We start from the raw sequence: 14262 nt of genomic DNA on the forward strand, positions 1-14262 counted from the left end.
TTCGAACGAAATAAATGCCTTCTTTTTCATAAAACCGTCGATGAGATGACAAAGGCGCGGTATTTCACTTGTAAATTGAATTATGTACCTAGATCCCTTTGCATTGGCACTTGTCGAAACGTCAATACCGAGAAAATTACGTTTTCTTTTTGCAATTAGTCGTACAAAGTTAGAATTTTTAACGAGTCCAATTTCTTTCGTGTAACGAAGTTTTGATCTTCAGAATAGTTGAAACACTACCTCTGGCGATAGTTTACACGATTTCTTTTACAGCCATTTTTGCGATTGTTGTATTTATTTTCTTTGTTGTTCTTTACTTCTGGAAACTCGCTTCGTATACGTTGCCAAAATTTTGTTCCCGAATGCGACAGGAAATATATCACTCCATTATCCCTGAATTTTCGATTAATTTACATTATATAAATTACCTAGTTAGAAATGGTATAAATCAAAATTTAACACATCATCAGAGAAATCTTTAATAAAAACGGTATTGTTTAACTCGGTCGTTTTTAAGTTAAAAAATTCACTTTTTGTTATTATATTATCACAGAATTAGATATTTTTATTTTATCTAAGTAAAAGTATCTAATTTTAAATAAAAAAAAAAATATATGTATTATATTAAGTAAATAAGCTATTATATAGGAGCTATTATATAGGAGCCAAATAAATATTTTTTTGGATCTAAATATTTTTTTCTCAGTGCAGCAAAACTCTTTGTCGATAATAAGATGCAATTATTACGAACTCACGTTAAATCTTTGAAATCGGCAGTTCTTGTAACGTGTAGAGTAATCAGAAAAATCATTGTCGCTATTCCATTTATGAGAATCGACACAAGTGATTTGATCGTAATGAGCATTTCAACTGCATTTCCCAATTTTAACCGACTGAGTATCTGCTCGAGTTAATTTTCGGCAAGTATAAGTATTGATATAAATTATTTATAAAAATATATTTTGATATATTACTGTAATATTACAATTAAAGTAAATGAATAGGTAAATAATACGTTACTGGACAAATTTTCTTTGGTAGTGTGCTTAAGACGAATACGTCTATTGGTGCCCATATACATGCGATTGCAAATTCCAGGAAGAACGCAGTTACTAGAAACTAAAATTGAAAATAAAGAGAGAGAGAGAGAAAAAAGATCGTTGTATAGAAAATATACAAAAGAATAAGTGATCAAATAGGATATTTAGCGGCACACTATACCTCATACAAACACATAATAACAGGATTCGGTTCTCGGAACGATGGTGGGAAAATCGTGGAATTGATGACGATAACGTAGACGCTTGTCGCAAATAAGAAAGTGGTAATTGGTGGACTTGATATCAGGGGATAACCAAATTCGTCTTCCAAAGCGTCAGCAAAGCACGTTTGAAAAATCGATATTCTTAAACTGTTGAGTATTAATGCCCATATCGTACACGATAATCGCGCCATTTTGGAAAACGATATTGAATAATCGTAATTTAATCATTCGGATTAAATTTATAGCTCACCAATTAGGAAAAGAGAGGAGATGTTTTTAATGACATTTGCAGTGAAGTTAGTTTTTAATAACTTCCAGCCTGTCAGGTCAAACATAGAGAATTTTCCAAAATAATTTTATAAAAATTAAAATAAAAAAAATCATCGATATAACATAGTAGGATTATAAAATAGTAAATTTGTGAAACTATAATATTTCAAATTTATTATACAATGTTTATATATATTCCATCTTTTTTTAGAATTAAATCGACAAAATAGAAAAATGCAAATTTCTATTTCTATATGAATATTTACATGCAAAACACAGTGATTGATGCAATAATAATTTTAGAAAATATTATATAAGCACTGCAGATATTTATTAAACAAGTACAAGACATAAATACATAATAAAAATGTAACAGATCAGAAGAAATTGTAACGTCTAAAATTTATCGTGAAAGGGTTCATTTGATGAAATTTGTAAAAGAATGATTGAGTCACTTCGGGATTGCTGAAAGTAACACTCTTGTTTTTGCGTTTACGACGTCTTGCCTTCGTGAACTGTAAATGTCTTCCAAAAAACAAAGAGAATCTTATTAGAGATATCATAATCATATAATTAAAGTATTTAATTTTAAATTAATTAGTAGAGTATATTTTATTAAAGTTTATATTAATTTAATTTCTATGTAAGAACATTAAATTAAATTACTTGGGGCCGGTTGTTCCAACCTGTTGGTAAGCTAACTTGGCTGGATTCGGGGAGCGCGCTATTAGCGCTATTTGCTTGTTTTATCCTTGTTTTACACCTGATGAGCGATAAAGACAGAATGATGCAAAAGCGCTAATAGCGCGCTCCTCGAATGCATCAGCCATAGTTAAATCATATGTCTATCTTTGTTTAATGTAAAGGATAAACAAAGACATATATGATTTAACTATTAGGTAGTTTACCTGACAGGTTGGAAAAACCGGCCCTTGAGCCTTTAAGCAAACACGAAGAGTTTACGATTGATATTTTTCAAATAACAAATATTTAAATAAAATATTCCGTTGATGAATTGTAAGAAACTCTTGTTATAAATATTATTAAAGAATTTAAATTTTGCATAAAAAGTTGAATCTGGCAACAAAATTTCTTTTTGTTAAGGATTGTACATGTTTACGTATGGATAAGTTGCTTCGTAATTTTATTACATGTCGGACAATTTTGCGGGTAAGATTTGAAGTTTTCAGGATTCACTACTTGCTCCACGTATCCAGAAATGTGTCCAGAGATTCAGTGGCGTCCAGCATCCACACGAACGACAATAGCGACATGCAAAATGCCATGTACGTGGCTGCGTAGTCTCTAGCCATGTAATCCGCGAAGAAGGTTAACCAAGAGTAGCTGTCCAGGCCCATAGCAGTGTTCAACCATGTCAACTAAAATAAAACAACTGTTTCAAATTTTGGAACTTCTGTATATCAAAAGTTTCGTTTTTTGTGTGGCCAAAATTTCATATAATTTTGTAAATAAAAGTCGTCAATAATAATCATTCTCTTTGAAAAGAAAGATTGAATAAAATAAAAATTGATTTGAGGAAAATATGATAGCGTGTTATATTTTTTACTTAGTAGATGCTACGTACCCACTTACTGGATTCTTGGGTTAGACAATAAATTGCATGCATCATTGGTATCCATACCATATGGATCGCCAAATTTGTACTCAATGCAGCTATTAACATCTGTACAATAAAATCAATTTCAAATCAATATTATTGTTCAATTCGATGTTACACAGAGATAATTTTCTCTTAAAATTTATCCTAAAATCATGGTGGTTGTGGGACAACATGTATTACCAAGAATTTTATGCGAGCTATTCTGATTAATATCTACCATAATAAAAAAAATATTAATATTTATTACATTAAAATATAAAATATGTTTGATTAATTTTACTAAAATATATCTAAGAAATTTCAATAATTTTTCAAAATTGACCAATCTACTTGGTAATTTTTATCACGTTGTTTGTAAAATGTCTTTCGTATATTTTAAAAATTCCTTGGTTGCCAAGTTTTGTAGTGAATTTAAAGGTAAGATATATAACAAAAAATTCTCTCCGTATTACTTATCGTGCCTGTTTCAATAATAAAATTCTTCTTCTTGGTAATTATTTTAATTCGATAACTTTATGCTTTATGTTTTATTTTTCTACATATACTTAGTCAAAAATACACTGCTTGATAATACTACTTTTTATTTAAATCGATTTTAGAAAAATTACTAAATAATGGCTCTAGGACTCACTTCATAAATGTATAGTAGCTGAATTGGTGGCTCTTTAAGAGTTACGGGCCACAGTCTGTATTCCGCTAATAGACATAAAACCGAGAACACAAAGAGTACCGACGCATATGATGGATCAAAAGGCAAGATGTTTTCCTCCTCGAAACACAGACCGATTATGCAGATCTGTCGCAAATGCGTATACAATCCTGTCGCCACTACGGTAATCCAATGAGGATCTATGAAGTTCGCGTAGTATTTTACAGTCTCCATTTCTCGAGTTAACCATGCGACAATCTTCTTGAGAAAGTCTTCTAAGGGAATTTCGTTCTCTATTTATGTGTCTTTCGTTTCGTAATAGTTTCACTACGATTTCAGATCAAAATAGCAGGATAAATCAGCTAAACCTAGAAGAGACAGTTTTAAGAAACATATTTTTTCGTAATTAGAACCCGCTATAAAAAAATAATAATCCTTTTTTATTTTCAAGTTTCTGTTCTTAATTAATCTTTGTAGTCAGACATAACAAAGAAAAAAATTGTAATACGCATTGATTAATAGCAGATTAATGAATAAGATAAAAGATAAGATATTAACACAGAATGTGTATTAAATTAGATATGAATTGTTTATTAAATTATTTTATTATAACAAACCTCGCATCGTGATAAAAACAATGTTGTAAAAGGATGATTTTACAGAGTTTTGTTAGTTCTTCATGAGATTAAACGTGGAAATCTTTGGTTAATATTTCATTTTTAACATTAGTGACAGATACACGAATGCCTGATATCTTGTATCTTCACTTTTCTTACATCTGAACTTTTCATCAACGTTAAGTGTTGATATATATATATATATAAATGTCGACAATTGTAACTCTCGCTCCAACCGTTAATTTATCTCATTGCACTATTATTATATCGATATCCACACATCGAGTAGTTAGGTTATAAAACTGTTCTGTTATGCTGCAAACATCAAGACCTTCTTGCATCTGTTTAACAGAGTATTTAATTTGTTACAAAAATTAAAAAAACATTGTAAATTAAATTAGATATTACTAATTGCTTTAATCATGTTAATTAAATTAACAATGTTACAATTTAATAAATTCATTGCGCGTTAATTAAATTCAGACTTTTAAGAACAGTATCACATTCAAATCCGATTTTGAGTTTTAAGTTAAATTCTGTGCGCGAACTTAACTCATTGAGTATCGACGAGAGCCTATCCGCAGGGTCCAAAAAGATCCAGCTAGATTGAACGTAAACACATCACCAAATAGTAAGTCCTATACGTATATATATATATACATATATATATATACTAGCTTTTTTGCCCACGTTTCGCGCGGGTTCAAAACCTCTTCCTTCTTTTCCCCGAATAGTAATATTTACCCCAAAGAAATTTTTTTGTAAAAAAAAAGATTTTTTTTTTATATTTTGTATGGGGGTCCCTTGTTCCCGGGCTCAAACCCCTTTCCAAAACCCTCTACGGTCTAAGTTAGAGTATCATGAGATAGTATACCAAAAGTAGTTCTAATTTGAAAACTGTGATAGAATAATATCACAAATTAAATTATAATCATCAAATTCTAAACGCAACTGATGCTAATAAACTTTCTTTTCCAGCAGACCTTTTCCCCTCGCTTCGACCCCCTCCCAAAACTTTCTACGGGCTAATTTATTAAACAGTAGACGATATGTTTTTCTCCGAATAGTAATATTTACTCCCCAAAAATTTTTTTCTATAAAAAAAAGCCTTTTTTAGATAATTATGTATAAAGACTCTTTTTTATTTTTTTTATTTTTATTTTCTCATATTAATTTATTCTTTATCGACACCATCCTTTCGAAAAACTAGACAAATTTTGGCACCGGTTTTCAGAAAATTGGCCCATTAATGAATGAGTAGTTCGCGATTAGACAGACAGACAGACATTAAAAAAATTTTGGAACCAGTTTCCCAAAAAAAAACATTTTCGTGAAAAATGAAACCAATCGTTGCCATCCCCGAAAAATTAGATAAATTTTTGCCCGTTTTCAAGAAAATTGATTCATTTATGAAGAAGTATTTGCGGTCTAAAAAATTTAAAAAAAATTGGACACCAATTTCAAGAATATCGGTCCATTAATGAAAAATTAAACCCATTGACACCAATCCTGAAAAATTAGACAAATTTTGGCACTGGTTTCCAGAAAATCGGTCCATTAATGAGTGAGTAGTTTGCAGTCAGACAAACATTAGAAAAATTTTGGAACCGGTTTCCCAAAAAATCGGTAATAATGCGGTTCTCAAAATACGTCTACGGTCTAAGTTAGAGTATCATGAGATAGTACACCAAATTTAGTTGTTCTAATTCGAAAACTGTAGATTTGCATAGCGGACAAACATACATACATACATACATTTATTTATATATAGAGATAGAAATATTTTTATAATAACGTTATTGATGGCAGCTACTTGCAACTTTAGCTATTTTGGAAAAAATAACATTAAAGAGTAGGGGTATGTTAAAAAAATATGACATAAAAAATCTAAATACACGATTATAGAGATTACTCAATACCGTAACCTTTTTGTCTAAAACATTTTTTCATATACCTCACGGTTTCAGAAATATTCACTCCTAATCAAATATGTATTATAGAATTTCTTTCGAGGGGTTGTTTCAATCTCTAAACATGCTTTGAAGCCGATAAAAAGAAATACATGTCTGTAATTTTTCGCTACTCTACAATATTTCTAAAGCCCACCAGAATAGATGAGAGACAGTTCTAAACATTTCCTTGTAAATAAATTTATAATATTAAATAACTTTTATATTAAATAAATTAAAACGTTGTTACTGTCATTGGCAGTTCTTGTTTTCTCGAGACTAAAGTAAAAGAAAAACGTGTATAAAATTCAAACAATATTCGAGTTCAGCATTTCTTTTATATTCGATTTCTATAGAGAATAACCTTCCTTTACCACATAATTGTGAAAAACCAGTTGTTTTTGTTTCTAAAGTTTTTTTCTAGATCACGATCAGATTACCCAAGATCTCGTCAACAATGCCAGCGAGAGCGTTAAGCTTTTCTTTCTGGAGTCGTGACAGGAGGTGTACGATTGAAAACCAGGATCGTGCTTATCTGGAGTAATTCGATTTACTGCCTCAATGCTTCCTTGATTCTGTACTTAATCAAGTTACAAATAATGTCGCTTTAAACGGCGACGCCCTAATTTTGCGTTCTGAATGTTCTTATACCTCTTCAATTTCACAATATCGTTTTCTTAGCGCAATCTATGATGCCGTTACCTTGAAAGACGTTAATTAAGAACAGTAAAATACATTTCGACAACAGCTCATTTAAAATAATGAACTGATATATCAAGTATAGTAAAACGACGAATTATATAAGCTTACACATCATACTAATTTATTAAACAATAATTAGAAAAACGCTCTCAAGATATACAATCAATATAATTAAGATAAGGCAAATAAGAGCAACACGCTGTTATTAAAACACAATAAATTCTTTACAGTATTTTAGATGTTTATTAGTATCAATTAATCGGTGAGGGATAAGGGATTTTAATGCTCCGACAAAAACTGTGTTTTAAATTCTAACAAAAAAAGATTAAAAAAGAAAAATTGTTAAAAAAATAGTGCAAATTAGAAATTTGCACTTGACTTCCTCATAGAGGAAGTGACGTCTTAAAATCACGGTCTTACATACAGGTCTCTCAACTCTGATGTGTGTATGTGCCAAATTTACCGAAATTTCTATAACTCCAGAACTAATTAATCAATTCTTAACGTATTATATATGAAATAGGGGTAGAATTTTCCGGGGAGTACTATAGAGTGTATAGTTTTTTGTTACCAATTTTCTGGAAACCGTTTTTTTTTATTTTTCTAATTCTTGAGTAAAAAGATTTGACGAAGCATAAAGAACCCCTTGATTATTAGCAATTTTTATTAATTCTATATATTCTTCAGTTTTTTTTACCCCTATTTTTCATATATAATTCGTTAAGATTTGGTTGATTAGTTCTGGAGTTATAGAAATTTCGGTAAATTTGGCACATACATACACACATACACACATACACACATACACACATACATACACACATACCGACATTTTTTTAAATATCGATTTTTTAACGTTTTAGAACATTCCGAACACATTGGCAAAAGCAACTAAAAAAAAATTTTTTTTACGAAAACAAAGCTTCCTCTATGAGGAAGCAAAATCGGCGCGCAGTTGAGTAAGCTGGAAAAATTTGGGTCCAAAATTGGGTATGTTTTGGACATTCTGCGGACGTACAAAGTTGTGACAAATGGACGTCCATGGGACATAGAACGTCCGACGGACCTTATTTGGACTTTGTATGGACGTCCAAATGTCCAAAAGCGGATGTCCACTGAACATACAGTGAACGTCCTTGTGCTATCGGGGAAAGATGCTCTCCCGGTTTTCGCAATGAGTAACGTTGTCTATAAGATCTCTTGCCGAGATTGCGACGCATCATACGTGGGGCAGACTGGCAGACTATTAAAAACTAGAATATCCGAACATCGCAGTCATATCCACAGAAACGGTTCTGCCCACTCCGTGATTACCGATCACAGAACCCAGAATGACCACGATTTCGATTGGGATAACGTTAAAATTTTGGATCATGAAAGATATTATCAAAAATGACTTATTTCCGAAGTTTTATACATAAGACAACAACGTCATAGTTTAAACTTACAATCAGACACCGACTGTTTACACCATGCATATATACTTGTCCATCAGGCGGCGGTGTGGTCTAGTGGTAGAGCGCCAGACTCATCGTAATCTGAGGAACCAGGTTCGAGTCCACTAGAGTCATGTAACATGGAAAAGTTTTTTTCCGAAAAACCGCGCCCCTCCGTGTAAGATGCGGAGAAAACTGGGCTCCGTCTTTCGGAAGAGACGTTAAACCGTTGGTCCAAAGGAGGGAAACAGTAAGGTAGTGGATGAATTGGAGGTTATATAGGGTTGGGTACGTCCCTTCAAAAACGCCCTTTAAGGCCCCTTGGGGTATATAAAGTAAAATTTTTTATCTTTTTTTTATACTTGTCCATCATAAATAATTTATAACTTTGTGCCCGTCCCCGGCCGTGTTACTTATTTTGTTTATAACTATATCAATCCTTGTTCTGACCTACGAATCTTCGACCCACCGTCTCACTTGTTTCCAACCGACATGCGTGAGACTTTATTTTATACTTGTATCTCTAATTTCCGAAATGTGCGACTCTTCGAATTCATCCTTTGACTATTGCGACTTTTTAATTAATGTACTTCTTTGACTGCTGCAGACCTTAAGTGAGCTCTCTTTCCTTTCTCTTTCTGTTTCTTTTAACGATTGACTAAATATATGTTTCTTTTCACAGTAAAAATGTCCACTACATAACCGTGCGTACCAGCTCGCTTGTCACGACAACTCCCCAAGAAAGGAGCTTCCTACCTCGAGTTCTGCAAAGAATATAATAAATCTTCTTTTCCTAATAAACGCTGAAGATGTCTCGAAAGGAGAGCTGAAACGTTCGTCATTTTTAAATACACATTTTCGTTTTATTTGCGCACCACGTTCCGCGCCTGACTCGCATTCGCCGTTAAATCTTTGATGCTATTAATATGATTATTAAATAATCTAATTATCATTTTTTACACATTCTCTCCTTTCAACGATATCAATGCTCTTAACTCGGAATTCCAGTATACAAGAAGTCGACTTTATTATTCAACACCATTCGTTTTCTTAGCAGCTACGGCGAAGCTATCGCTAAATGCAATGCATTATGTATGAAAGCGAAATACGAGTCCCATTGTTTTGGAAAGAATAAATCCAGCTATCAGACGAAAGTGGTAGCTATTGCTAAAGAAAAACGACCGCTTCTTTTCATCAAAGTGTTAAGCCATAGAATAATAACAGATAGAAACATCGTTACACAAATATCTGTGATGATATGTGTATCTGACGATACGAATAAACTATCGTCCATCATCGTGAAATAAACGTATATTTATCTAACTATATTAATATAATATTAATACAATGCTCTCTCTATATATTTCTCTCTTATATTGTTTCATATTATAACATAAAAATAAAACTTTACAATTTTAAATATTACATATGTATTTCAATTAGAATTACCATTAAATATTATTAATTACTGTGGCACTATTAATGAAGACAAATGCTATTTATGAAAGCAACTGCAATACAAAAATTATAAAAAAAGTAAAATTTTTGAACTCTTTTCAAATAAATAAAACATTTTTAGAAAAAATTTGCTTTTTCTAGAATTTCTAATTTTCGCTTAGATTCTTTTGTAATATCTTCAATTAGTAAACTTTTAATCTCCTTAAAGTACATAAGCGGATAATATTTAACTGGAAGAAATTAGCGGTTACCACTTCAAATGAAGAATGAAGAGGATTAGACGGAAATAAATCAATCGAGAGTCTGAAAAGAAAGGAGACGCGGACAAGAGTTTTCCATTAACCGGTCACATAGAGTTCTCCGGGTTACGTCGAAGTACTTGTTACGTGATTCAAAAGGCAAACTTGTGAGAATTAAAAAATTTCTTCTAATCGTACCCGTAGTAAATCTTCTTATTCTTTCTAACAAAACATTAGAGATGGAAAATGACGGAAATGTAAGGTGCAAAATCATAAATAAGTGGCAAAGTAGCCATATTACGATTCTGACAATGGCTGAGGATTCACTGTTGAAGCTCGTCACTTCCACAGAGACACACGCGGTACGGTTGAATAACTTCGGAGCTGGCACTCAACTAGGTAAAGAGCACCAGGAAATTGCCGTTTCTTCAATCTACCCTCTCTTTTGTCTGCTCTTTCTCCTTATGTGGTTGACAATTTCGCTACGTAAATGCGGATTACAGTTAAAGGATGACGTCATACAGTTAAAAGAGATCACCATTGGAAAGCAAAAGCTATAATTTTCTATAAAAGATTAAAATTTTAAGAACATTCTTCTTTTTAAATAAAAAATAAAAATTTTGCTTTGAGTAAATTATGAGATGCCTGACGACATTCTTCGTGTTTGCAAAATGAATTTTATAACATAATTTTTCAAGACTCTCTCTAAGTAGAATTTTCTGATAAAATCATAATAAAGTAAAGTGTAGTAAAATAGAGGCAGTACATGATAACACATAATCCAAATTAAGTAAAACTTTTAAAACAATTCTTTGCCTATGCCGTCAAAAGAACACTCTCGTTCGCTTCATTTTTATTTACATAATATAATAGTACTCTTCTCACTGAAGCAGGATCTCACTGAGACGTCAGCACGTAAAAACCAAATTACTTTTCAGGAAACTGATTGCTCGGAGAGGAACGCCTTTCTCCGCGCTATCTGCGATAGATTATACTTTTCTTAGCGCCGAGACCGGCTCTTGACGTCAGAGATACAACTCCGCAGTCGAGTTGAATCTCTGACGTGTGCGAGAGTGGCCCAATCTGACTCGCGACACATTCCCGGAAAGTCCCGGCGATTACTCCGGAGCCGATCTGACGGGTAGCCATGACGACGGCACAGTGTATCTGAGAAAAGTATTCGTACCCGTTCGACTTCTCTCGACGCGTAAGGAGCACGGTAATAAAAGAAAAGAGAAGACAGACCAAAGGAGGTGGTGGCGGCTGTAGCGCGGCAGTTAAAGAGGGAAATCCGACCGAGCGGAGAGTCCTCGGAGAGTCAGTCGACTACTCTAAGCGCGACTTCATCCCTCTTTTCTGCCCTCGGGTAAAAGGAAATGACTTTCTTCGTGCACACGCACCGGTTCCTGCTCTCCTCGCGTTCTTATGTCGACCCGTTTCAAGATTATTATAGACTCTGCATACCAGGCGAATTAACATTTTCCGCTCGGGGGGGATTTACCGTCCGATCCTGTACTATGATAAAATCTTCAATCATTGGAAAATTATTACGAGCATACTGTAGTTCTCATACGTTATGCATGCATGACGTTATTTCGTTGATTTAGTTGCAGTTCAATATTCATATGATGTATATGTAAAAATAAGATAATCGGTAAGAATGAGATAATTCAAGAAAAAATCTGATTACTTTTTCAGGTGTAAACTTGTAGCATTCAAGATGACATTTTAGCAGCAGAGGTAGATTTTCAATCAAAATAGAAATAATGAGACATTATTTTAAATAATATTTTAACAGCATTATTTTTACCGTAACATTTGAATATTTAGTGAATTATATATCATTATATATATTTGTAAAATGTAACAATAACAACAACTGGAATATTACAAATATGTAATTAAGTTAATACATAAATATTCTTGAAAAGATTGCGCAGATAATTATTTTCGACTCAGGCGGCCTGCAATTGTGTGTTCACTAATGACTAACGCAATCGACGTAGCCTGTGTTATAAATAAATATTCATTAACATTGCGCATCACTGTGCAAGTTTTTATGTACTTAAACAATTGTTCTTTCTCATAAAATCGGTGATCTCATAAATTTCCTAACCATTATAGAAAAAAAAACGGAGTTTATCAGATGTCCTTCTCTCGATTAAAATAATTTTCGTAACTGTAGAAGGAATAATAATAAAGTATAAAAGAAAAACGTGTATAAAATTCAAACAAAATTCGAGTTCAGCGTTTCTTTTATATTCGATTTCTATAGGGAATAACCTTCGTTTACCCAATAATTGTGAAAGAACAGTTGTTTTCGTTTCTAAAGTTCCTTTCTAGATCACGATCAGATTACCCAAGATCTCATGTCGCAGCAATGCCAGCGAGAGCGTTAAGCGTTTCTTTCTGGAGTCGTGACAGGAGGTGTACGATTGAAAACCATCAGGATCGTGCTTATCTGGAGTAATTCGATTTACCGCCTGAATGCTTCCTTGATTTCGCACTTATAATCAAGTTACAAATGATGTCGCTTTAAACGGCGACGCCCTAATTTTGCCTTCCAGATGCTCCTATGCCTCTTCAATTTCACGATATCGTTTTCTTAACGCAATCTGTGATGCCGTTACCTTGAAAGACGTTAATTAAGAACCAGTAAAATACATTTCGACAACAGCTCATTTAAAATAATGAACTGATATATCAAGCATAGTAAAACGACGAATTATATAAGCTTACATATCATACTAATTTATTAAACAATAATTAGAAAAACGCTCTCAAGAATCAATATAATTAAGATAAGGCAAATAAGAGCAACACGCTGTTATTAAAACACAATAAATTCTTTACAGTATTTTAGATGTTTATTAATATCAATTAATCGGTAAGGGATAGAGGATTTTAATGCTCCGACAAAAACTGTGTTTTAAATTTTAACAAAAAAAGATTAAAAAAGAAAAATTGTTAAAAAAATAGTGCAAATTAGAAATTTGCACTTGACTTCCTCATAGAGGAAGTGATGTCTTAAAATCACGGTCTTACATACATCAGGTCTCTCAACTCTGATGTGTGTATGTGCCAAATTTACCGAAATTTCTGTAACTCCAGAACTTATTAACCAAATCTTAACGAATTGTATATGAAATAGGGGTAGAATTTTCCGGGGAGTACTATAGAGTGTATAGTTTTTTGTTACCAATTTTCTGGAAACCGTTTTTTTTTTATTTTTCTAATTCTTGAGTAAAAAGATTTGACAAAGCATAAAGAACCCCTTGATTATTAGCAATTTTTATTAATTCTATATATTCTTCAGTTTTTTTTCTACCCCTATTTTTCATATATAATTCGTTAAGATTTGGTTGATTAGTTCTGGAGTTATAGAAATTTCGGTAAATTTGGCACATACATACACACATACACACATACACACATACATACACACATACCGACAATCAATTAATCGAGGAGGGGTAGGGAATTTTAGTGTTCCAATAAAAACTGTGCTTTAGAGTCTGACAAGAAATCGGCGCGCAGTTGAGTAAGTTAGAAAAATTCGTGTGCTTGGAAATATATAAATTTATTATTTAAAATCTCTCGCTTTAATAACGACGCGTTGCTCTTATTTGGCTTAATTATCTTAATTATATTAATTTATTAAGTTTATGACTTTTTCTAAAAATTTCATTAATTTCATATATGTCTTTCGCACCCATGCGTAATTAAACAACACATTCTTTGCGTAAAATTATCGCTAAAAGAGTCACACTGGAATCTTGTATTTCTACTTATAGAGAGATTTAATCATCTATTTAATTACCAACCGGTCCATGGCGTAACGTCAAACAAACAGATCGCTCAGTTGGGCAAGTAAAATTAAATTGCACTTGCTGTCACTGCCAGAGCGCAAAAGTTAACGCGTCCACCACCTACGTACCGCTAACCGAGTGACCAGCTGCTATCGATTGCATATCCGTTATCGATCTTTGACCACGGTATTCGCGACGGGACGAGGCAAGTGAATCCCGACGTGCGACGCGATCGCGCCGCGCGATTG

General features: G+C 32.7%; 2 protein-coding genes and 1 long non-coding RNA gene across 3 annotated transcripts in view; all 3 read right to left on the reverse strand.

Annotated features, from left to right (window-relative positions):
• LOC143893441 (cytochrome P450 27C1-like) overlaps nt 1–14262 on the reverse strand; it is a 363376-nt gene that overhangs the window by 82376 nt on the left and 266738 nt on the right. The gene's annotated exons all lie outside the window — the stretch shown is intronic.
• LOC143893440 (uncharacterized) lies at nt 193–4976 on the reverse strand. Its single transcript, XM_077398821.1, has 5 exons — nt 4422–4976; nt 3787–4172; nt 3120–3218; nt 2686–2913; nt 193–2059 (listed from the first exon to the last, which is right to left on the reverse strand). The coding sequence occupies exons 2-4, from the start codon at nt 4036–4038 to the stop codon at nt 2731–2733; spliced, it is 534 nt and encodes a 177-aa protein (XP_077254947.1). The 5' UTR covers nt 4039–4172; nt 4422–4976; the 3' UTR covers nt 193–2059; nt 2686–2730.
• LOC143893442 (uncharacterized) lies at nt 11418–14241 on the reverse strand. Its single transcript, XR_013255797.1, has 3 exons — nt 14026–14241; nt 12565–12835; nt 11418–12212 (listed from the first exon to the last, which is right to left on the reverse strand). It is a non-coding gene; the product is annotated as an uncharacterized LOC143893442 (long non-coding RNA).

Source organism: Temnothorax americanus, unplaced genomic scaffold (assembly GCF_048541705.1).
Source record: "Temnothorax americanus isolate GAGA-0224 unplaced genomic scaffold, ASM4854170v1 Scaffold12, whole genome shotgun sequence".
Classification (NCBI taxonomy): Eukaryota; Metazoa; Arthropoda; class Insecta; order Hymenoptera; family Formicidae; genus Temnothorax; species Temnothorax americanus.